The 25890-nt window shown below is 49.9% G+C and overlaps 1 protein-coding gene across 1 annotated transcript in view; it reads right to left on the reverse strand.

Annotated features, from left to right (window-relative positions):
* The window catches only part of LOC141106327 (zona pellucida sperm-binding protein 4-like), an 82336-nt gene that overhangs the window by 26360 nt on the left and 30086 nt on the right, over window positions 1-25890 (reverse strand). The window contains exons 5-8 of the mRNA XM_073597010.1: window positions 24487-24662; window positions 24312-24409; window positions 2859-2986; window positions 48-237 (exon numbers count right to left, since the gene is read on the reverse strand). Coding sequence (XP_073453111.1) covers window positions 48-237; window positions 2859-2986; window positions 24312-24409; window positions 24487-24662 — 592 coding nt within the window. The remainder of the gene's footprint in view (window positions 1-47; window positions 238-2858; window positions 2987-24311; window positions 24410-24486; window positions 24663-25890) is intronic.

The raw sequence follows: 25890 nt of genomic DNA on the forward strand, positions 1-25890 counted from the left end.
TGTTCCCCTACTGTGACATCAGATAAAGTCATGCCAACATGCCTCACCCATCATAAATCAGAGGCCAACGAATTGTGGATGCCGGGTCCAGGTTTGGTGCCCCCCAGCAGTGATGAAGACGGAGATGTAGCCTGGGATCGGATGGCTGCAGAAGTCTAGCCTCAAAGAATATGGGATCTCGCAGCAGTATCTGAAGTGGGTAGTCTATTGATGTATAAAATTCTGAGAAGTCTGGACCTAGATTAGATTAAAAAGAAAAAACAGTCACAACTAGGCTTACTCAAGAATCTGAATATTTAGTCTAAATGGAGCAGGCTTAATATTTTTCAGACATAAATGGGTAGTCGTACTACTGTATTAAAAAAAAAAAAAAAAAAAAAAAAAAAAAAGTTTATTTTATATGATGTATACACACTGCTAGCTATTTTGATGCATCTCTCAGATACTGACTTTGTTTGTGAAAACTTCAACAGATTAAATAAACTGAGCAGGCTTCCATATTCCACTGTGCTGTCTTTATTCCGCATGAGAGCTCAGGTCACCTGACCACAGAAGGCTGCACTGTAAACTACTGGTAAACACTCCATTCACCAGCACCTATGTGTAGTGCTCACTCCCACATAGGAGTTGCTAAACTTGTTGGGTCTTCTCTCTCCCCCCCCCCCCCCCCCCCCCCCCACAGCCAGGCAATGGACACTTTCACACGCTCAACAGTAGGGGTTTTGGTTTTATCTTTTTTGCTTATTTAGGGTATAATTGGATAGGGAATAGGGATGCATTAGATGTCCAACTGAAGAACATTAATAAACTCGAGGACTTGCTAATGTCTCTAATGACTCTCTCTGGTTAATAAGAACAGACTTATAACTGTGCTGTCCACCCATAGGAATGATGATGCAGCCAAAACCAGGGAGGTTCCAAAATGAAAAATGTAGGTGCTACTCCGGGCAGACAGGGCCGTAGATAAGAGGTACCCCCTGTCCTCCTGTAGGGGGGACCGGCTAGCAGGGGGGCCCAGGCAACTCAGTGAATTGTATGTGGGCAGGAGGGTGATCAGTATGGTGGGGGCAATTACTGGCATCAGTCCCCTGTGTGGCTCTCTGCAGCAGCTGAAAGCCAGCTTCTTTTCCTCTCCCACCAGCTTTCAGCTGCTGCAGAGAGCCATACAGGGGACTGATACCAGCAATTGCCCCACCCACCACCATACTGATCACCCTTCCTGTGCACCATACATTTCCCCCTGCTACCCAGGCCTTCCTGTTTGACCCCCACAGCGCTGCTGGCTTCCCTTCTTCCTCCTGCCGGAAGCTGCAAGCACACAATAGGATCCTTCAGGACAGAGTGGGGGAAGGGTCAGGTAAATATTTCATACTTACCAGCCCATTCCTTTCCTGAGTGAACACGTGTGAGCTGTACCGATCACTCACTGTGTTGATTCATAGCTGAAGCATTGGCTGTATGAGGCCCAGTGTCAGGTTGTCTGGAGATATGGGATAGTTTCTGGCTGCTTAGCGCTGGCTCCAAGCTGTCCCCTGGTCCCGGACATGTAAAGTATTGCCGTCTTACTGTCCTCTATACAGGCTTAAGGAAGGTTGAAATGGAAGTTACTCACTCAGTCCCCTCAGCGATTCCTGGAATCCAAGAGGACCTCTTGTATACAGGCCAGACCTTGCTTCTCAGCTAAGCCTAGTTGAGGCTGTTACATTTAGCTTCTCCTCTCTTCCTCCTTGCCTTCCTTCTGCCCAGGGGTAGAACCCCCAGCACAGAGGTCCCCTCCAGATGAATGGACCCTGGACTCTGCTCCCAGTGGCAGACTGTCCATTAGAGGCGCTGCCCCCCTAATTCACCCAACGCATGGATTTTTTTTTTTCTTTTTTTAGAGGCACGTAATTAGAGCCAGAGGCTCCAATTGGCTTCAGAAAAGGATGGGCTCGGGGCGCAGAGTATTCGCTAAAGTCTTCCTGATTCTCCTCCCAGCCAACTAGGAAGCAGGTGAGACCCGATTAGCGATAGTGTTGCCTGCTGCGCCGAGGGAAGGCGCCGAGGGAGCCTATGGAGGAGCCAACTAAATTTACCTCAATTAACAAGGAGGGTGCTACATATGCATAAACGTAAAAAAAAAAAAAAAAAAAAAAAAACTGTAGTCAAGAACACTTGTGCACTCTTATGATGGAGCTTATGATGTGCAAGATCAGACAGCTGGCGTGGTAGCAACTGTTAGGTCTCAATGCCATTATACCATATAGTGCACGTGTTCACATGGCCAATCACTGGGCCTGAGCTCTGTCACATGGGAGAGAGGCATGTGTCTAGCACTATGCAGGTTTTAAAAGTGCACAATAGCAATGGAGGTTTGCAAGGCCTGCAGTGCAGATAAATGTAAAAAAATTTAAGTCATTGCACCAAGGTAAGTTGGTAGTTAAGGGAGCCTGAACAGAATCAATTTTGGATGCGGTCATTCCTAGTCTGCTTCTGAACATGCTGGTTGCTTGGATGTCTCTGGTTTCAAATTAAAGTTACTGACCAACAACAAATACGCATCAAGAAGTTTGTGAAATTCAGAACTTCACTGCATACTTGTACCCGATTAAAGATTTAAGCCACTGGATCAGTCTGTCAACCTGCATTTTTAGAAGAGGACGACAATGGCAGCTACCATACAGTATATTTCCCCATACAGAATTACCAGAGCACTAGGAGTTAGCTAAAGACCTCCTTTGACTCAAAACTTGAACTGTCCCAACAAACGACCCAGTTCTGTAAAAAAGAGGGATTCGGCACAGCTGTGAAACATACTTAGGTGCACATGAATATGTTCATATTGTCGTACTGATATCTATAAATATAAGTCTGGATACCTTTAGCAATGTGCAAGTCTACATCCAGTACCCCGCTATTGGTCACAGACGGGAAGGGAGGTGGAGGCTCCACAGAGGACACTAGCTTTAGCGATAGAGTGATATTGTACAGGCATTGGATTGTCACCCTGAAAAAAAAAAAAAAAAAAAAAAAAATACGGTTAAGTCTTACACCTAGGTCTTTATGGCCATGTACTTCCAACATCTTTTAACCTGCAACAGATTTTTGCTGTGGAATGCCTTACAAATTGGAGTCATCATTTAACATACAATCCTGCTTCGGAGAACATTAAAGCCGAACTCAAGGTATTCAGCCATTTTGTAACATGTGCTGACTTACTATGAGTTAAATCCAACAAGGTGCATGCCACCTTGTGGACTTCCAGTTAATTTACAACTGACAAGTTTTATGGAGCTTTGGGATCATAGCCATCACTGTACTTCCGAAACTCCATCACTGGACTATCTGGCCTTAGCTCCTGTAGCTGCAGAGTCACATGCAGCTGCTGTGCCCACCCATAATCAGATAGTTTTATGTGAACCCATTCACAGAATAAAAGGCCTGCTATGATTGAGCAGCAGAGGGAAAGGGCAGACAGCTGCTGTGTGCGAGCAGACCGTATCTCTCCTGTCAGAGCCCCAAAATAGTAACAATAGCTATCCTCCATAAAACTCAGATGTGCATTAAAATAGCCAAGTCCAGGAGGTGGCATGCACCTTGCTGGACTTAAAACCAAGCCATCAGACTGTACAAAGTGCCTGAATTCCCGGAGTTCAACTTTAAAGGACATAGGATGAGTAATTCAGTGTGAGTATCTAGGGTTATGCTGCTGCCTTCAGGAAAATGTAAGCTGGCATATAAAGTTGTAGGGACAGCCTAGTGAAAAAATAGTCTTGCACCCCCATTATGCTTCAGTTTTGTAGTAAAAGCAATAGTAGGAATGAGTCATAAGAATTAAGAGGGCCTTAATGTACTGCAAGAAAATTTAAAAAAATTAAAATTAAAATGTACCTGAAGAAAGTAGAAAAAGTAGTAAGCTGTCCCTTATGGGACAATTTTTTTCTGTAGCACAAGACACAAATTATTAAGGCTGCCAAAGAAGCGAAAGGTTGATCCAGACTGAAGAAAAACCTTACTTACCGGTGATGGTATTTCTGGAAGTCTTTCAGGACAGCACCCGGAGAGAGTGTAGCTCCACCCAACTTCCCTGAAAAATCTGCGAATAACGCCTTTTAAAAGGCAGCCCACTTCCACCATGGCCTCAGTCAAATGAGAAACCTCCAGCCATGCTGAAAGACAGAATTTTTACAACAAAACATACACACAATAACAGTGCAAGTCATATTGGAAACCACTAGGGAGGGTAAAAGCTGCTGTCCTGAAAGACTGAGAAAACCTTAGACTTAAAAGGTGACGGTATTTCTAGAAGCGTCTTTCAGGACAGCACCTGGAGAGAAGCGAGAAAAAAAACGTACCCTAGGGTGGGACCACCGCCTGTAGGACCTTCCGGCCAGAGGCCTGCTGAGGCTGATAGTAAAATCAATTCTATAAGGCAGGATGAACGCAGTGAAACTTGTCCAAGTCACGGCTTTACAGATCTGGTCAGACGAGGCTCCATCCCTCTTAGCCCAGGATGTTGCAACTGGTCTAGTTGAGAGAGCCAGAATACCATCCGGTGGTATCTGCCCTGAGGCCTTGTAGGCTTCTTTAATGGCGGTTATGAGCCATCTTCCTATTGAGCTTTGGAAAGCACACTCTTCCTTACGAGCCCCTGAGAACAGCACAAAAAGAATTGCCTAGTCAATTCCAAATATTGCATTAGACATCTCTTCACGTCCAGCGTGTGGAAATCTTCCTCTTTAGAACTGGCTGGGGATGCGCAAAATGTTGGTAGAATCCCCCAAGAATGATGAAAGGCAGAGGAGACCCTAGGTAGAAAGCCTGGGTCCACCTTTAGGACTATCCAATCTGGAAAGACTGTTAGGAAAAGTTCAACTATGGAAAATGCCTGCAGCTCACAACTCTCCTGGCAGAGGTTACTGCCACCAATAGGGCCGTTTTCAAAGTCCAATTTCTTACTGTAGCCTCTTTTAGAGGTACAAAAGGCTTCCTAGTTAGTCCCTGCAGAACCACTGACAAGTCCTAAGTTGGAAAAAATTTGATAGGCCCTGGTCTTAACCTAGCCATTGCCTTAAATAACCTAACTACTAAAGGATCTTGTGATAATTGTATTTCTGAAAAAAGAAATAATGCAGCCACCTTTGCTAACCGCTAATCCCTTCTCCATTGTAAAGAAATTCCAGGATGGAAATTATCTCCTGCGGCTAATACTTTGTCACGCACCAGGAGTTGTAGCATTTCCAAACCTTGAAATAAATATCTCTGGTGACTTTTCCTGCTGTTTAGCAGCATAGGAACTAAATTTGTCAGATAGACCCCCTTTTCTTTAGGATCTGCTCCTCAGAAACCAGAAGAGTGTCTCGTGGAGGCAATATCCAATGGAGTTCTGCCGCCAGGTTCAGAGGTGTCCAGAACCAAATCCTCCTGGGCCAATAGGGAGCCAACAGTATTAGATTCGTGGACTCTCCCTGAAATTTTTTGAGGACCAACGGCATTAACTGGAAGGGGGGAAAGCATAACAAATGGAAGTCCCATGAGCCAGAGCATCCAAGCCTCTTGCCTGATCCCTTCCGTTCAGAGAAAAGTAAGACGGGAGCTTTGCATTTGCATGGGTCACAAACAGTTCGACCTGAGGACTGCCCCACCTGTTTACCACCATGTGGAAAACTTCAGAATTTAGACTCAACTCTGATTCGGAAATCATCTTCCTGCTCAGGAAGTCTGCCATCCAATTCAAACTGCCTTTCAGGTGTATTGCTGACAGGTACCCCAGATTTTTCACTGCCCAGATTAAGATCTCCCAAGCCAAGGGCAGGCTTCTGGAACCTCCCTGCTTTGCTACATAGGAGACTGCCGTGGCATTTGTCGCAATGTGTTGGTCCCTGATCTCTTCCTGAAACCAAAAGGAGCCTCATCCAAAATTGCTTTCAGTTCCCTCCAATTGGATGATCTTTTTGCATCTGAGCTTTTCCAGATTCCTTTAAGCAAAAAAATCTCCCAGATGTGCCCCCCACCCCCAGGAGCTCGCATCTGTCGTTGGCCTTTTTGAGACTGGGAATACCCAAAGTAGGCCCCCGCTTAGCTTTAACTGGTTCCTCCACCACTGTAATTTTCTCCTCACTTGCGCAGGAATCATGAACCGTTTCTCTAAGGGTTCTTCGTACCTCCAATTTTGGGGAATTACTTGCTGCAGATCCCTGGAGTGAAGGCAGGCCCATTGAACAGCGGAATGGAGGATGTTAGGAGGCCCAATGTCTACATCGCTGACTGCACTGTTACTGGTGAGCTTGTCTGGATCTGTTATCGCCCCCAGGATCTTTTCCTTTTTCTCTTCCAGCAAGAAAATCTTTTGTTGGATAGAGTTGATTCTGTACCCCAAAAATCTTATCTCTTGGGAAGGGATTAAGTTTCATTTCTCCTCGTTCAGGATCCAACCTAGGTTTTGCAAGTGGCATTTTGTTCTGTTCAGATTTGCCAGCAGCTGATTTTGAGCTGGTGAACAGAAGCAGATTGTCCAAATACGGAACTATGATTTCCTGGATCCTCAGTGGCGTCAAGGCTTCCGCCATGACCTTGGTGAAGATCCTCTGAGCCAAGGACAAACCGAAGGGCAGGGCTCTGAACTGCAGATGGGACATCCTGCCCTCTGAGCCGATTGCCAGACGCAAAAACCTCTGGGACGCTACTGCTATTGGGATGTGAAGGTAAGCGGCGGAGATCGATGGAAGCCACAAAACACCCCCTGTAAGCAGTTTACTTACTAAGTAGATCGTATCCATGCAGAACTTTTTGTAGCAAATGGACGGATTCAGGAGTTTTAGGTTCAAAATGAGGTGAAATTTTTCCCAGGGGTTTCTTTATTAGGTAAATGTGAGAATAAAACCCTAGACCAGGGGTAGGCAACCTTTTGAGCACAGTGTGCCAAAAAATGTTTTCAAAGAAATTGAGTGACGATTTTATAACAAAAAAATATCAACTTCACGATATCACGAAAAGGATTTTTTTTAAGTAAATACTGTAAACTACTTGAGTAGCAGTGAGAAATTAACATCCTGCACTCATGACTCAGATCAGCCCCAATTCATGCACCTTCACACCTCAGATCACTGTCCCCCCCTGCACATCTACCATCCATAGGGGGCACCTGGGCGCCACACACCCCCCCCCAGGCAGAAAAAAAAAAAAAAAATTACTGGCACTTTAAAAAAAAAAAAAAAAGGAAAAGAAAGGTCCTTAAGTGCACTGTGTTCGGACGCCGGACACAGTGGACTTATAGGAAGCGCAACATCTATTCAATCACGAGATTGCAGACGTGGCGCTGTAATTGCGGGCGTTTAGCCTGCCTTATGGCGTTTTCTGAAGCGCCGAATAGCTTCCGCCCAGCCATAGTAATACATACTACAGGCGCCGGGCGGAAGCTACTTGGCACTTCAGATTAGATTGACATCTGCCCTGAGTCAGATGTCACTTCCTGCTTCTCTCTTTGCACCCGAGAGAGGAAACAGGAAGAATGCTGGTGCCAGTGTGAGGAGGAGGACACTGCAGGAGACTCAAGGTAAGTACAGCTATGTGGAGAATGGGGGGGGACAGAGGCTGTATTTGGGGGAACAGGCAGCATTTTGGGGGGGGGCAGAGGCTGCATGTAATATGGGGGGGGGACACAGGCTGCATGTAATATGGGGGGGGGGGACACAGGCTGCATGTAATGGGGGGGGGGGGACACAGGCTGCATGTAATATGGGGGGGGGGACACAGGCTGCATGTAATATGGGGGGGGGGGACACAGGCTGCATGTAATATGGGGGGGGGGGGACACAGGCTGCATGTAATATGGGGGGGGGGGGACACAGGCTGCATGTAATATGGGGGGGGGGGACCACAGGCTGCATGTAATATGGGGGGGGGACCACAGGCTGCATGTAATATGGGGGGGGGACCACAGGCTGCATGTAATATGGGGGGGGACCACAGGCTGCATGTAAGGGGGGGGGGGGGACACAGGCTGCATGTAATGGGGGGGGGAACACAGGCTGCATGTAATGGGGGGGGGGAACACAGGCTGCATGTAATGGGGGGGGGGAACACAGGCTGCATGTAATGGGGGGGGGGGGAACACAGGCTGCATGTAATGGGGGGGGGGGGAACACAGGCTGCATGTAATGGGGGGGGGGGAACACAGGCTGCATGTAATGGGGGGGGGGGAACACAGGCTGCATGTAATGGGGGGGGGGGGAACACAGGCTGCATGTAATGGGGGGGGGGGAACACAGGCTGCATGTAATGGGGGGGGGGAACACAGGCTGCATGTAATGGGGGGGGGGAACACAGGCTGCATGTAATGGGGGGGGGGGAACACAGGCTGCATGTAATGGGGGGGGGGGAACACAGGCTGCATGTAATGGGGGGGGGGGGGGGACACAGGCTGCATGTAATGGGGGGGGGACACAGGCTGCATGTAATGGGGGGGGGGGGGACACAGGCTGCATGTAATGGGGGGGGGACACAGGCTGCATGTAATGGGGGGGGGGACACAGGCTGCATGTAATGGGGGGGGGGACACAGGCTGCATGTAATGGGGGGGGGGGGGGGGGGACACAGGCTGCATGTAATGGGGGGGGGGGGGACACAGGCTGCATGTAATGGGGGGGGGACACAGGCTGCATGTAATGGGGGGGGGGACACAGGCTGCATGTAATGGGGGGGGGGACACAGGCTGCATGTAATGGGGGGGGGACACAGGCTGCATGTAATGGGGGGGGGACACAGCCCCAATTCATGCACCTTCACACCTCAGATCACTGTCCCCCCCTGCACATCTACCATCCATAGGGGGCACCTGGGCGCCACCCACCCCAGGCAGAAAAAAAAAAATTACTGGCACTTTAAAAAAAAAAAAAAAGGAAAAGAAAGGTCCTTAAGTGCACTGTGTTCGGACGCCGGACACAGTGGACTTATAGGAAGCGCCACATCTATTCAATCACGAGATTGCAGACGTGGCGCTGCATTTGCGGGCGTTTAGCCTGCCTTATGGCGTTTTCTGAAGCGCCGAATAGCTTCCGCCCAGCCATAGTAATACATACTACAGGCGCCGGGCGGAAGCTACTTGGCACTTCAGATTAGATTGACATCTGCCCTGAGTCAGATGTCACTTCCTGCTTCTCTCTTTGCACCCGAGAGAGGAAACAGGAAGAATGCTGGTGCCAGTGTGAGGAGGAGGACACTGCAGGAGACTCAAGGTAAGTACAGCTATGTGGAGAATGGGGGGGGACAGAGGCTGTATTTGGGGGAACAGGCAGCATTTTGGGGGGGGGCAGAGGCTGCATGTAATGGGGGGGGGGGGGACACAGGCTGCATGTAATGGGGGGGGGGGGGGACACAGGCTGCATGTAATGGGGGGGGGGGGGACACAGGCTGCATGTAATGGGGGGGGGGGGGACACAGGCTGCACGTAATGGGGGGGGGGGGGACACAGGCTGCACGTAATGGGGGGGGGGGGGACACAGGCTGCACGTAATGGGGGGGGGGGACACAGGCTGCACGTAATGGGGGGGGGGGGACACAGGCTGCATGTAATGGGGGGGGGGGACACAGGCTGCATGTAATGGGGGGGGGGACACAGGCTGCATGTAATGGGGGGGGGGGGACACAGGCTGCATGTAATGGGGGGGGGGGGGACACAGGCTGCATGTAATGGGGGGGGGGGAACACAGGCTGCATGTAATGGGGGGGGGAGGGAACACAGGCTGCATGTAATGGGGGGGGAACACAGGCTGCATGTAATGGGGGGGGGGGGGACACAGGCTGCATGTAATGGGGGGGGGGGACACAGGCTGCATGTAATGGGGGGGACGGGACACAGGCTGCATGTAATGGGGGGGGGGGGACACAGGCTGCATGTAATGGGGGGGGGGGGACACAGGCTGCATGTAATGGGGGGGGGGGGGACACAGGCTGCATGTAATGGGGGGGACGGGACACAGGCTGCATGTAATGGGGGGGGGGGAACACAGGCTGCATGTAATTGGGGGGGGGGAACACAGGCTGCATGTAATGGGGGGGGGGGGGGGACTACAGGCTGCATGTAATGGGGGGGGGGGGGGGGGGGGGACTACAGGCGCCGGGCGGAAGCTACTTGGCACTTCAGATTAGATTGACATCTGCCCTGAGTCAGATGTCACTTCCTGCTTCTCTCTTTGCACCCGAGAGAGGAAACAGGAAGAATGCTGGTGCCAGTGTGAGGAGGAGGACACTGCAGGAGACTCAAGGTAAGTACAGCTATGTGGAGAATGGGGGGGGACAGAGGCTGTATTTGGGGGAACAGGCAGCATTTTGGGGGGGGGGCAGAGGCTGCATGTAATATGGGGGGGGGACACAGGCTGCATGTAATATGGGGGGGGGGGGGCACAGGCTGCATGTAATATGGGGGGGGGACGGACACAGGCTGCATGTAATATGGGGGGGGGACGGGACACAGGCTGCATGTAATATGGGGGGGGACGGGACACAGGCTGCATGTAATATGGGGGGGGGACGGGACACAGGCTGCATGTAATGGGGGGGGGGACGGGACACAGGCTGCATGTAATGGGGGGGGGGACGGGACACAGGCTGCATGTAATGGGGGGGGGGGACGGGACACAGGCTGCATGTAATGGGGGGGGGGACACAGGCTGCATGTAATGGGGGGGGGGACACAGGCTGCATGTAATGGGGGGGGGGGACACAGGCTGCATGTAATGGGGGGGGGGGGACACAGGCTGCATGTAATGGGGGGGGGGGACACAGGCTGCATGTAATGGGGGGGGGGGGGACACAGGCTGCATGTAATGGGGGGGGGGGGGGACACAGGCTGCATGTAATGGGGGGGGGGAACACAGGCTGCATGTAATGGGGGGGGGGAACACAGGCTGCATGTAATGGGGGGGGGGGAACACAGGCTGCATGTAATGGGGGGGGGGGGGAACACAGGCTGCATGTAATGGGGGGGGGGGAACACAGGCTGCATGTAATGGGGGGGGGGACACAGGCTGCATGTAATGGGGGGGGGGGACACAGGCTGCATGTAATGGGGGGGGGGACACAGGCTGCATGTAATGGGGGGGGGGGACACAGGCTGCATGTAATGGGGGGGGGGACACAGGCTGCATGTAATGGGGGGGGGGGGACACAGGCTGCATGTAATGGGGGGGGGGGGACACAGGCTGCATGTAATGGGGGGGGACACAGGCTGCATGTAATGGGGGGGGACACAGGCTGCATGTAATGGGGGGGGACACAGGCTGCATGTAATGGGGGGGGACACAGGCTGCATGTAATGGGGGGGGACACAGGCTGCATGTAATGGGGGAGGGGACACAGGCTGCATGTAATGGGGGAGGGGACACAGGCTGCATGTAATGGGGGAGGGGACACAGGCTGCATGTAATGGGGGGGGGGGGGACACAGGCTGCATGTAATGGGGGGGGGGGGGGGGACACAGGCTGCATGTAATGGGGGGGGGGGGGGGACACAGGCTGCATGTAATGGGGGGGGGGGACACAGGCTGCATGTAATGGGGGGGGACACAGGCTGCATGTAATGGGGGGGGACACAGGCTGCATGTAATGGGGGGGGACACAGGCTGCATGTAATGGGGGGGGACACAGGCTGCATGTAATGGGGGGGGACACAGGCTGCATGTAATGGGGGGGGACACAGGCTGCATGTAATGGGGGGGGACACAGGCTGCATGTAATGGGGGGGGACACAGGCTGCATGTAATGGGGGGGGACACAGGCTGCATGTAATGGGGGGGGACACAGGCTGCATGTAATGGGGGGGGACACAGGCTGCATGTAATGGGGGGGGACACAGGCTGCATGTAATGGGGGGGGACACAGGCTGCATGTAATGGGGGGGGGACACAGGCTGCATGTAATGGGGGGGGACACAGGCTGCATGTAATGGGGGGGGACACAGGCTGCATGTAATGGGGGGGGACACAGGCTGCATGTAATGGGGGGGGACACAGGCTGCATGTAATGGGGGGGGACACAGGCTGCATGTAATGGGGGGGGACACAGGCTGCATGTAATGGGGGGGGACACAGGCTGCATGTAATGGGGGGGGACACAGGCTGCATGTAATGGGGGGGGACACAGGCTGCATGTAATGGGGGGGGACACAGGCTGCATGTAATGGGGGGGGACACAGGCTGCATGTAATGGGGGGGGACACAGGCTGCATGTAATGGGGGGGGACACAGGCTGCATGTAATGGGGGGGGACACAGGCTGCATGTAATGGGGGGGGACACAGGCTGCATGTAATGGGGGGGGACACAGGCTGCATGTAATGGGGGGGGACACAGGCTGCATGTAATGGGGGGGGACACAGGCTGCATGTAATGGGGGGGGACACAGGCTGCATGTAATGGGGGGGACACAGGCTGCATGTAATGGGGGGGACACAGGCTGCATGTAATGGGGGGGACACAGGCTGCATGTAATGGGGGGGACACAGGCTGCATGTAATGGGGGGGACACAGGCTGCATGTAATGGGGGGGACACAGGCTGCATGTAATGGGGGGGACACAGGCTGCATGTAATGGGGGGGACACAGGCTGCATGTAATGGGGGGGACACAGGCTGCATGTAATGGGGGGGACACAGGCTGCATGTAATGGGGGGGACACAGGCTGCATGTAATGGGGGGGGACACAGGCTGCATGTAATGGGGGGGACACAGGCTGCATGTAATGGGGGGGACACAGGCTGCATGTAATGGGGGGGACACAGGCTGCATGTAATGGGGGGGACACAGGCTGCATGTAATGGGGGGGACACAGGCTGCATGTAAGGAGGGACTCCGCTGGGGGCACCTGATGTAAGGACGGACTGCTGGGGACGCCTGATGGCATCTGGTTGTAGGCGACGTGGCTAGTGACACTCGGGGCTCCCACTGATTCTGCATTATGGTGAGTTGAATGATTTAATTTTATATTACAATGTAATAATAGAAATAATGCGCTTCAATCATCCTGACACCATAACAACCATGGTGCCGTAATGATTGAAGTGCTAACACCAGGTGTTTGGAGTATCTTTATCTGCTGATTGTTAAACGTTCTAATATACACATTTCTATTGTTGTGTAGGATCTAGGCCTGCTGCCCCTCTCTCCCTCTCCCTCTCCCTCCATCCCTCGTTCATCTCAGACGCTAACCACACCACCTTAGAGCTACGCCCACTATTTCGCTGAAGCCACGCCTGTTTTCACCAAGTGGGAGGGGTCAAAAAGGAAGGGCGGGGTCTGGCGCTCCCCCCATCCTAAAACTTCACCAGCCGCAACTGGTACCAACCTCTGCACATCTGCCCCACCACTAACCCCCTGCTCTTCTGCCCACCACTAACCCCCTGCTCATCTGTCCCACCAATGCACCTCCTTTCACATCTGCCCCACCGCTGTACCCCCCTGCTCTTCTGTCCCACCACTGAACCCCCTTCTCATATGTGCCACCACTGTTTCCCCCTGCTCATCTGCCCCATCGCTGTACCCTCCTGCTTTTTGGTCCCACTGCTGAACCCCTCTACTCATTTGCCCCACCACTGCACCTCCCTGCACATCTGCTCCACCACCGTATCCCTATGCTCTTCTGTCTCGCTACTGAATCAGCTTCTCATCTGTCCCATCACTGAACCCATCTGCTCATCTGCCCCACCACTGTAACCTGCTTTCTCATCTGCCCCACCAATACACCTCCTTTCACATCTGCCCCACTGCTCTACCCCCCTGCTTTTCTGTCCCACCACTGAACCCCCTTCTCATCTGTCCCACCACGGTAACCCCCCCTGCTCTTCTGTCCCACTGCTGAACCCCCTTCTCATCTCTTCCACCACTGTACCTTCTCTGTACATCTGTCCCACCGCTGTACCCTCCTGCTCATCTGCTCCACTGCTGTACCCTCTTCTCATCTATGATATGCGTGAAATGCAGAGTGGTGAAAGGAAGCCGAGATGAGACAACTGTCCTGGCACACTCATCCTGCTGATCCACCTCTCGCATCCAGTCAACGTGCTTGTGTGTGATGTCACATACAAGCATCTGGAATGGATGCACAATGATGAGCTCAGGTCAGGGGTATTTTCTGAAAGCAGCGGGCTTATGTGCAGTATCATAAGTTGGGCCCCCGCAGCTGAGAAAAATCACAGCGTTCTGCGCCGCAGCAAAAGTTGGGTGTGATTTTCATTGTGCTGCATACTGGCTGTGGCTTAAAGGGACACAGAGTGCAAGGGTTCAGTAGTAAGTGATGCAAAGGTTCAGGAATAATTTCAACAAAGTTCCTAGAAGCTCAACAGTAACTCCACAAACGGTCACCTGATTGTGCTGTAGCAAGGTCCCAGGCCTCCTTTGGTCTAATGAGAACCTCCAGGACCAGGGATAGCCGACATCCTTCTGTAGCCCCCCCTCCCCTATCAAAATTTTTGAAAAAAATCTTATGCAGTTTGTTAGATCTTTGTTAGATCAACCGTTGTTTGCATTAGATCTCACAATGAAGCAATATTAACAGTTATTTGCTGGGGGGGGGGCTAACCCGTCATCAGCCCCCCCTTATCAAAATATTGACCAGTTAGCTATTTTGGAAGCCATTTCAAAAGTGAGATCAAGTGGTTTTAACGTTAGATCTCACATAATTGGAGACTTATTAAGTGATTAATGAGGGGGGGCTGACCCCCCCTTATCAAATTTTCTGGCCAAAAATCATTCAGGCTAATATATATATTTGTTAGATCCGGTAAGATCAAGTGGTTTTAACGTTAGATCTCACATCATTTCAGAGATATTCCATATCAAAATGGAGATATTAGGTGGTACATATGGACGGGTTTGCCCCCCACATACAATTTTCTGGCCAAAAATCATTCAGGCTAATAGATATTTGTTAGATCCGGTAAGATCAAGTGGTTTTAACCTAAGAGATATTAGGTGTTGGTACATAAGGATGAGATTAGATCTCACATAGAGACTTAAATGATTAATAAGGGGGGCTGACCACCTCTTATCAAATTTTCTGGCCAAAAAAAAAAAAAAAATCACCCCGGCTAATTGATATTCATTGGTTCCAGTAAGATCGACTGATTTTAATGTTTGATTGTCCATAATTACAGGGATACTATGGATATTTGGTAGCGATGCACGGATTTCCATACTAGTGTATATCGGAGCCGATGAGCATTTTCACGTGTACCAGTGAGGAGTGCCATGGAGCATACCGAGGTATGCAGAAATTAAGTGGGATATTAATTGACAGGTGTGACCAAGCCCAGTGAAGCCTGACGCAGTGCCAGAAGCCAGAGGTGAAGGAGCCAACCGGGTACCCATCTACGGTAGCTGGCTCAAAACCAATGACACGAAGAGACAGCATGGAAAGTCCAAACCCTTGGAGGGCCCCCCCGTTGTTGCCTTCAAGCAACCCAGTGTCCCGTTTCCTTTGACACATGCTGCCTGATGTCGGAGAGTCAGTGCACACCAGACTCCCAGAACTTAGCGCAGACTTGAGCACGATCAGAATATCTGCAGACAGGAGCGCGGATACAAACCAAACAGGCCAGGGCCACCACTTCCTCTATGCTCCCTGACAAGCTGGTGGGACCTTCTCCTGTTCCCATCTAAGTAAAGGGAGTCTAAACCAAGGTCCTTCTGGATAATGGAGCCTAAGTGACCCTTCTCTACAGAGACTATGACAGGCACCTCAAGCACCTGCTGTTGCAGAAGTTGAAAGAGCTGCAGACATGGGGCATGGTGACTCAACTTCCCCTATGATGGCCATCTACCGGTCAAGCTGACCTTCGATCCCTCCATGGCTGGGAAAGCCGAGACTTGACACTCAGGCAGTGGTCTGTCCTCGCCCACCAGGGGCCAGCAAGTTCTCTCATCATAGGGACCAATACTGATCTTGTCAGAAGGCTGTTGACACCTCTTGTTCTGGAGCCACGCACTTCAACTACAAGTGCGCTCCCCATGCTGAGACAAGCCTACCAGCACCTGGTACAAAAACAGAAGGCTCCAGCTAAAGGAGTGGAAAAGATCTGGCGCTTGGACCAGTGTGAGGTATTTCAGCCTTGTAAAGTGGCCTATTTACGAGCATCTGTCAAGCTAAATTGGAAGCAACCAGGCCCTTTCATTGTCCTTGAATCTGACAGAGAAGACATGGGAGTGGAGAGAATTCCCAAGGTGGTTTCAACGAAGGGTTGCAAAGAAGACACGGGAAGATCTTGGTTAGTGTCCGCAACATAACAGCCTCACCAGTGAAGATGCCGGCTCAGATGTTCCTGGGACAAGTGAATCTGGCCACCCCAGTCTGATTTGGTGGGGGGAGCAAAGGATGGGATCTCTGTGGAGGAGTTCTATCCTAAGAATACTCCTTTTTCGTGAATGGAAAGAAAGGGCCAAGACTCAGCTCCTGAGATAGCAGGCTGCATTCTCCAAGAGGGAATTTGATGTGGGGTGTGCAAAACGTGCCCAATACTGGATTCATCTCTTTGAGTGCATAAGCCATTCAGGGATTCCTTTAGGGCACTTGGAGGATCTGCGTGAACAACTGGCAGAGTTGAAGAGGGCAGGTACCATCCGATAGTCCCAGAGTCTATGCGCTACCCCAATAGTGGTGGTACGGAAGAAGAATGGGTCACTGAGGCTGGGTATTGACTATCGGACGCTGAACCAAACGACCATTCCCGACCAATATACCATTCCAAGGATAGAAGATGCCTTGCAGAGCCTGTCAGGAGTGAAGTGATTTCGCATGCTGGATTTGAAGAGTGGGTATTACCAAATCCCCATGCACCCTGAGGATCGGGAGAAGACCATTTTTATTACCCCAGAGGGGATCTTTGGATTTGACTGTATGCATCAAGGCCTGTCTGGTGCCCCAGCCACCTTCCAAAGGCTAATGGAGAAGACTGTGGGTGACATGAAACTGATCGAGGTGTTCTTAGACAACATAGTTTTCGGCAAGACCCTGGAAGAGCACGAAGAGCGTCTGCAGAAGGTCCTGAAGAGACTCCATGAGGAGGGGGTTGAAGCTGTCTCTGGAAAAGTACCAGTTTTATCAACCCTCAGTCAACTGCCTTGGCCACATTGTGTCTGCTGACGAAATGGCCACCGACCTCCAGAAGCTGGAAGCTGTCACCTCCTAGCCGAGGCCTACCAACGTGACTGAGCTTAGGTCATTTCTGAGATTCTGCTCTTATTACAGGAGATTTGTCAAGGGATTCGCCAAGACGCTGACCCTGATCTGGCGAAGCCTGTCAGACCAGCTGGAGGTCCCAGAAAACCAAGAGAATCCATTCAGCAACAATGGACTCCTAAGTGTGAAGATGTTTTAGGCAGCTGAAGTGAAGCCTAACAACTGATCCAGTTGTGGTCTATGCAGATCCAACCAAGCCATACGAGCTACACTTTGATGCCAATCGTGATGGGTTGGGTGGGGTGGTATATCAAGAGCAGGACAGCATCTATGGTCTGTTGCCTATGTGAGTCGGAACTTGGCCCCCGCCGAAAACTACCCCATGCACAAACTTGAGTTCCTGGCCTTGAAGTGGGCAGTGGTGGATAAGCTGAGGGATTACCTGTATGGAGCAGAGTTCGTGATCAAGACAGACAACAATCCTCTCACCTACATCCTCACTACCACCAAGTTGGACGCCACAGGTCATAGATGGTTGGCTGCTCTATCAGGGTTTATTTTCAGCCTGAAGTGTCGACCGGGGTCGGGAAACAAGATGCAGATGCTTTGTCAAGAAGGCCAAATTGTTCCAGAGACCCTCCCGAAGAATAGGCCCAGCGATATAAGAGGTTGGAGTGTCAGCTGCTGGTGTCCCCAGATGTTATTGCAATGTCACCCAAGTCAGGGATGAGGGTCTGCCCAAGCTGTCAAAGAAAGACCTGTGGAGGGACCAGTTGGAGGACCCTCCCTGTAGCTTGGCATTGAAGGCCATGGAGAGCCAACACCCAGATTTGCTCCTCACTGACTCCTCGAAGGAAACCCATCTGCTGCACCAAGAGAGCCATCTTCAGAGTCAGGGACCCATGGAGCTGGTGTGCATTGACATTGTGTTTGGAGCCTGATCTGAGCGGGCAGGGAAATATCCTGGTAGTGACTGACCATTCCCCTCTGTTTGCCCAGGCGTTTTCCACGAGGGACCAACAAGCATCCACGGTGGCCAAGATCTTCGCTGAGAAATTCTTTGTGCACTATGGTCTGTCCCAATGCATCCACTCTGATCAAGGGAGAGATTGAGAGTAGACTCAGACTTTCAGACCTGTTGGGCATCAGGAAGTCTAAAACCACCCCGTATCATCCTCAAGTAGATCCTCAGAGAGATTCAACCGAACCCTCCTGGATATGCTTGGAATTCTAAGTTCAGAACAAAAGCAGCACTGGAGCAAGCACATAGTGGCTATTGTGCATGCTTATAACAGCACCGCCAATGATGCCACAGGTTACTCTCCCTATAGTTTGATGTTCGGACCATAGGCCCAGCTGCCAGTAGGCTTGGCCTTCGGCACATCCCTCGACCATACCTTAGCAACTTCCCACAGAGGGTATATGGATCGCCTGCAGAGACGTCTGAAAATTGCCTATGATAAGGCTCAAGCTGCCTCATATACCCGAGGACAGAGAAACAAAATAAACTTTGACCTCAGGGTACGAGTGCAGGACCTGCAGCCGGATGACAAGGTACTGCTGAGAAACCTGGGTGTCCCTGGAAAGCACAAGTTGAATGACCACTGGAAGTCGCAGCCCTATGTCGTTTGCAAGCATCTGCCAGGACACCTAGTATATCAAATCCAGCCAGAAGGAAGCACAGGCACGCTGAAGACTTGGCATCGCAATCTGTTGCCTCTGTCAGAAGCAGTTCATGTACCACAGCCAGATTTACAGTCCACACCCACGGCCTCTCAAAGATCCCGGCCAGTGACTATATCTCACTCTGTACCCTTTGCTGAAGATGAAAACAGCAAGGATGAAGAGAAAGATGGTCTGTGGCCATCTCAAATGAAAGGGCCTGCCACTCCCCCTTTTCTTCTCCTCCCAAGGTGACTGAGGTGACTCTCAGGCCAGAGGCTCCTGAGTTTTTACCTCAAAAGTCCACCTTTTGAAGAGTTGGAAGACCCTCAATCTTCCCTGCTGACAACAGACCCCTAAGACTTTCCATCCTTCATTGAGGAAGCTGAAGCTGATATGCAGGAAGAAGAGATCAGTGTGCCTGTAACCCCAGAACCTAAAGAACAGTGAGAGCGAAGTGTTATTCACCCGCCCTAAAGACAAACATATACTTCATGTGAAGGCTCTGAGGTTGTTCTCATTGTAAAAAGGACTCTTGAAGTAACTGACCCTTCCACCGCAGATTTGGTGGTGGACAATCCCAACTCACTGTCAAGGCTGGGCTCAGCCCTTCTCCGAGCTGGCCGCTCAGCTGTCGGCTAATTGCCAGCTCCTATCTCTCCACAGTTACTCAGCTGTTGATGATATCCCGCTTGTCAGTCCTGCCTACTTAAGCCGTCCAGTCGATCTCGGCCTTCGCCTTGGTTAACATCACAGAAACAAATGAAAATTCTTTTGACCAAGAGCACCTGGAAAAGCCTCTTATCTGCAGTCCTATCCAAAATAGCCTCCAAGCTTGGGCCAAATAGCAAATCCCCATTAAAAAGGGAGACCACAGAGCTTCACTTTAGAAGCGGAGTCTCCAGACCAAGTTTTTAACCAGAGCTCCCTTCACGCCGAGTTCACCAGGGCCGAAATCCTAGCGGACATTCTGATTGACTCAGCCGAGGCGTCCGTTAAATATCCCACTGCTTTCAACAGAACTGGGAGGGTATCCAACAGATCCTCTTGGGAAGTACTTCCCTCGATATGCTCTCTCAGCGGTTCAAGCCAATACTCCAGATTTCTGGCTACCACAGTTGAGGCCATGGCCAGCTTAAGACTTGCCATAGATATTCCTCCCTAGAAATTGTGTTATGCCCTATTAAAATTCCAGTTGTCTTTTACATAGACAAGCGTGCTGAGAGTGGGACAGTGCCCATAGTGAAGTCAGTTTCACTCTGCCATTGGTCTCATTTCATAGACGCATTTCTAAGAGGTTAAATTAAACAACTTTCATTTGTGTAGTACTTTTGTGAGTTAAATCTGTTGGCTGTCACACTATGTTGGTCTGATAGTAAAACTGCTGTAATCATTTTTGAAGCAGATACAGTAAAATATTAATCTTGGTTAGGTACCATTGCGTGGAGTGCTGTTTCCTTTAAATTGCATAGCAGGTGGAGAGCTGGAGGTTAAAGGTAAAGACAAAAAGGTAAACTATATTATCAATTGTGGAATTGTCTAAGTTTCTGCTGCACACTAACATTACACCACAGCTGTGTCAAGGGGACTGAGCATAGTTGTCAACATTGTAAAAAAAAAAAAAAAAAAAAAAGGCGCCAAAAATGGGTGTGGTTTATGCAAAATAATGGGTGTGACTTAAATGGACGTGTCTCAAAAAGGGGTGTGGTTAGAGTCTGAGATGAATGAGGGATGGAGGGGGAAAGGGGGAAAGGGGGAAAGGGATGGAGGGACAGCAGACCCAGATCCTACACCACAATAGCAATGTGTATTCCAGAGTTTAACAATCAGCAGATAAAGATACTCCAAACACCTGGTGTTAGCGCTTTAATCATCCCGGCACCATGGTTATGTCAGGATGATTAAAGCACATTATTTCTACTATTACATTGTAATATACAATGAAATCATTCAACTCACCATAATGCAGAATCAGGGGGACTCCTGAGCGTGTCCTCTGCCGTCAGGTGTCCCCAGGACAGCCCGCCCCCACGTCAGGTGTCCCCAGGACAGCCCGCCCCCACATCAGGTGTCCCCAGGACAATCCGCTCCTACGTCAGGTGCCCTAGTAGTGACATGGGGGGAGGGGGCTGCAGGTTATGGTGGTGACATGGGGGGAGGGGGCTGCAGGTTATGGTGGTGACATGGGGGGAGGGGGCTGCAGGTTATGGTGGTGACATGGGGGGAGGGGGGGTGCAGGGTATGGTGGTGACATGGGGGGAGGGGGGGTGCAGGTATGGTGGTGACATGGGGGGAGGGGGGGTGCAGGTATGGTGGTGACACAGGGGGAGGGGGGTGCAGGTATGGTGGCGACACGGGAAGAAGGGGGGGTGCAGGTATGGTGGTGACACAGGAAGGAGGGGGGAAGCAGGTATGGTGGTGACACGGGGGGGAGGGGGTTGCAGTTATGGTAGTGACATGGGGGGAGAGGGGGGGAAGCAGGTATGGTGGTGACATGGGGGGAGAGGGGTGCAAGAATGGTGGTGACATGGGGGGACAGGGTGCAAGGGGGAGCCAAGACCATCAGTATACTGTCCCCAGCCAGCGGAGCCCCGGTCCTTCCAGTGTGACTGTGTCCCCCCCGCGCTCATCGCAAGGAGGTAGCCAGGATCATCAGTGCACTGTCCCCACCAGCGAGCCCCGGTCCTTCCAGTAGTGGCGCTCTTCAGACACACGGGGCGGAGCGGAGGGTTGGCGGCGTGTTGAGATTGAACATTTCCTTGTGTTCAGTGGAGGGAGGGGTCGCCAATCCCTGCAGCCAATAGGCTTCAGTGTACAATAGAATTTTCTATTTGTACACTAAAGAGAGAAGCAGATTGGCTGCCCCTCTCCTCTGCACTGAACACAAGGGGAAACACTTGTGGAGGCGACGGCGGCCATTATTGTGTAGCCGTTGCCGTTTTTTTGCCAAAAATATTCCCGATTTTCTCAGGACAAAACCAAAATCCTGGGAAAACAATCGGGACAAGCTTTAATCGGGACGAGGGTCCCAAAATAGGGACTGTTGGCAACTATGGACTGAGTCAAATTAAGGGGGCATATAGCAGAGTACAGGCCCAAATCAAAATATCAGCAGCTCCTTGGGGGGGGGGGTCAGTGCTACATATTCCTTTCACGTCTGATCAAATTATACAAAAGTATTTATTTATATTATCCTACATGAAAATCGACCAACAGGGGTGCTTGGGTGTAATAATTTGCTTTTGTTTTTTGTAATTGCATTACAATAAATGAAACGGCAGTGAAATAGTGGGACTCTGTGCAGCTGGGCCACAGAATAATCCTGCGGCCACATTTCCCAACAAGGCTCTTACGGTTCAGACCTCCCAACTGGGTCAGTCTCCAGTGGTTTCAAATACCTACCGATTTGTCTTTGCATCGCACCAAATTATTGGCATAAAGGACTACTCCTTAATTTTGACTGCTTGTGTTCTTCACTACAGCAAATACTACGGGACCAATTTACTAAAACTGGAGAATGCAAAATCTGGTGCAGCTCTGCATAGAAACCAATCAGCTTCCAGGGTTTTTTGTCAAAGTTTAAATATATACTCAAGTCTAAGTATGATGCTACAAGCTTGGCACACTTTTTTGGGCAGTTTTGCCTATTATTTGCAGGATCTTTTAATCTCCATCAGGTTGGATGGGGAGAGTCGGTGCACAGCTATTTTCAGATCTCTCCAGAGATGTTCAATCTGATTAAAGTCTGGGTTCTGGCTGGGCCACTCAAGGACATTGACAGATTTGTCCCGTAGCCACTCCTTTGTTATCTTGGCTGCGTGCTTAGGGTCGTTGTCCTGTTGTAAGATAAACTTTTGCCCCAGTGAGTTCCAGAGTGCTCTGGAGTAGGTTTTCATCAAGGATGTCTCTGTACATTGCTGCATTCATCTTTCCTAGTCTCCCAGTTCCTGCCACTGAAAAACATATCTGCAGCATGATGCTGCCACCACCATCATGCTTCACTGTAGGGATGGTATTGGACAGGTGAGGAGTGATGTCTGGTTTCCTCCAGACATGATGCTTGCCATTTAGGCAAAAAGTTCAATCTTTCTTTCATCAGACCACAGAATTTAGTTTCTATTGGTCAGAGTCCTTCAGGCACCTTTTGGAAAACTGCATGTGGGCTGTCATGTGCCTTTTACAGAGGAGTGGCTTTCGTCTGGCCACTCTACTATGATTGGTGGCCTGATTGGTGGAGTGCTGCAGAGATGGTAGTGCTTCTGGAAGGTTCACCTCTCTCCACAGAGAAACGCTGGAGCTCTGTCAGTGACCATCAGGTTCTTGGTCACCTCTCTGACTAAGGCCCTTCTCCTCCTGTGCCTCGATACAATCATGTTCTTGGAGGTCTACAGACAATTCCTTAGGACTTCATGGCTTGGTTTGTGAGCCGACATTCACTGTTACCTGTAGGACCTTATATAGACAGGTGCGTGCGCCTTTCCAAATCATGTCCAATCAACTGAATTTACTACAGGTGGACTCAAATCAAGTTGTAAAAACATCTCAGGAATGATCAGCGGAAACAGGATGCACCTGAGCTCAATTTTGAGTGTCATGGCAAAGGTTGTGAATACTTATGCACATGAGATTTTTTTGTTTATTTTTAATAAATTTGCAAAGATGCCAAACTTGTTTCACGTTGTCAATATGGGGTATTGTTTGTAGAATTTTGAGGAAAATAATGAATTTAATCCATTTTGGAATAAGGCTGTAACATAACAATGAGCAAAAATGCTTGGCAAAAATGGGAATACTTTCAGTGCAATACAGATGCACTGTATGCATACAGTTAACCTATGTTGGGCTCTGGATTCCATCTTGACGTGATGATTGAGTTGCGTTTATACGGCCGTGAAATCCTGCAGTCTTAACTGCATGGTTTGACATACACCCAATAACTGCATATAAAGGGTTTACTTGAAATACCAAACTAAAATAAATACTTGTTTAGTCTGGGGGGGGGGTAGGAATAAGCAGTAAATTCTTACACAGTCCATGTTGCCGCAAGCTTGCTCCCAGCTGGTCCTCCCTATACTGCCCCCCAGTTGCAGACTTTTCCACATCACATACAATGTAGGACCAGTGGTCATGCATTGTATGCGAGGCTGGCGAGTACCTACCCACAACCCAGGACATAGGAGCACATAGTAAAAGTTCTAGCTGCCTAGGAGTGGAGGAACAAGGCAAGTACTACTGCTAATAATTTAGTCAATGACTTTGGATACTATTTGAGAGTCATGTATTGTATAAAATCAGTACCCAAAACAAAGATGGTTTAGGCCTGAGTGGGCATTTTTCTAATGTCAATCCAATTCTTAAAAGGTAAGCATTCTCAGAATAGTGAAAGCCATTATAGCTACAAGGGGTGAGGTCAAACTTCATGGTTTTGGAATGCATGTCCAACAAGCTGATACAGGTTTGATGGTCAAGTGTCTACAAAACAGACTAAGGAACTGACACTTACGTAAGCGTGCTATCCCGAGTGATCGATCCTAATGAGGAAACCAGAACATCTTGCTTTGATATGATCGACAATTCATAAATCAGCTGTCCCTGGACAAACTGAAGAGAAAGAAAAGCTGACAATCAAATTATGCACAAAAGGTCTTATAAAAAAGGGCACAAAATCATCCTCCCACCTGAGGGGTGCTGCAAGCCAGCAGCTTTCCTGTCACCACCAGAAAATCTCCTATTATAACTGGGGAAGGACATGTCCCAAGGCCCAGTACAATCGATGTCAACAACAAGGGGGGGTTGGTGACAAAGCGAGATATTACCAGCTGGAAGAACCCATCCGATGAGCAATTTGCAGTCACTGAAAGATAAAAAAAAGGGTCTTCATTTAAAAGGGTGTAGATAATAGTAACCAACCAGAGGCAATTTACTGATCTGTTAAAATCTGACTGAGTCTGCACACTTTTCACAATGCTGGCCTGAATAATCACAAAGTTTTGCTTCCATGATAAACTTGTGTAACGGAGAAAAAAAAAGGAAGAAGATTACTTATATCTGTATAGCCATTGCAGCAAATACAGATCTAATCCATTTGATCACATGGTAAACATAGTACACAGTGGCGTACCAACGGGTGGGGGGTTTTGGTGGTCTACCCCGGGTGTTACACATTGGGGGGGGGGGGGGTGTCAGGTCCTGCATGCTGCATATCTGGCGCACTTTGAGAGAACCGGAAATTAGTGTGTGTGTGTGTGTGTGTGTGTGTGTGTGTGTACACATGTTTTATTGCACCAGTTGACCCCAACCCTAGTGACACCACTGCTGCAGTGGGCACCACCCTGACATGTAGGTCTGAAAATAATATTCCTGAAGACCCATCTCCTGTAACTCCAAAAAGGTTTGCATTTCCCATCACTTTCTGTACTTAACACCATAGTCACCAGGACCAAGAGGGGAAACAGACCTGCCAGGAGGTTGTAATACTTCCACTGCAAAACTAAAGCTTTATACAATTTATGTAAAACAAATTGAATATATTCCAGCTTACAGTTCCTGTCCTAGGACTACAAACGTCTTCCTCTCTATCTTATCTCTTTGTAATTTCGGGGGGGGATTTCTAGTTCAGAACATAGATAACACGGCAGTTTCAGTCAGAGGGAGTAATAAGCACAGTGGATTGCTGGTAGGATCAACTGATCGTCTGTGCAGCCACCACATCCAAGGACAAGTAACCTGCAATATGCAGTGCCTTGCAAAATATTCACCCCCCTTGGCATTTTTCATGTTTTGCTGCCTCACAGCCTGGAATTGTTGGAGGATTTGCCTCATTTAGTTTACAGAACATGCCCACAAACTTTGAAGATTTTTTATTTTTTTTATTGTGAAGCAAACAAATGGGACAAAAATAACAGAAAAAGTCAATGTGCATAACTATTCACCCCTTAAAGTCAATACTTTGTAGAGCCACCTTTTGCAGCCATCACAGCTCCAAGTCGCTTTGGATAAGTCTATGAGCTTGCCACTAGGATTTTTGCCCATTCCTCCTTGCAAAACTGCTCCTTCAAGTTGGATGGTTTACGCTTGTGAAC

Source organism: Aquarana catesbeiana, linkage group LG08, assembly GCF_042186555.1.
Source record: "Aquarana catesbeiana isolate 2022-GZ linkage group LG08, ASM4218655v1, whole genome shotgun sequence".
Taxonomy (NCBI): domain Eukaryota; kingdom Metazoa; phylum Chordata; class Amphibia; order Anura; family Ranidae; genus Aquarana; species Aquarana catesbeiana.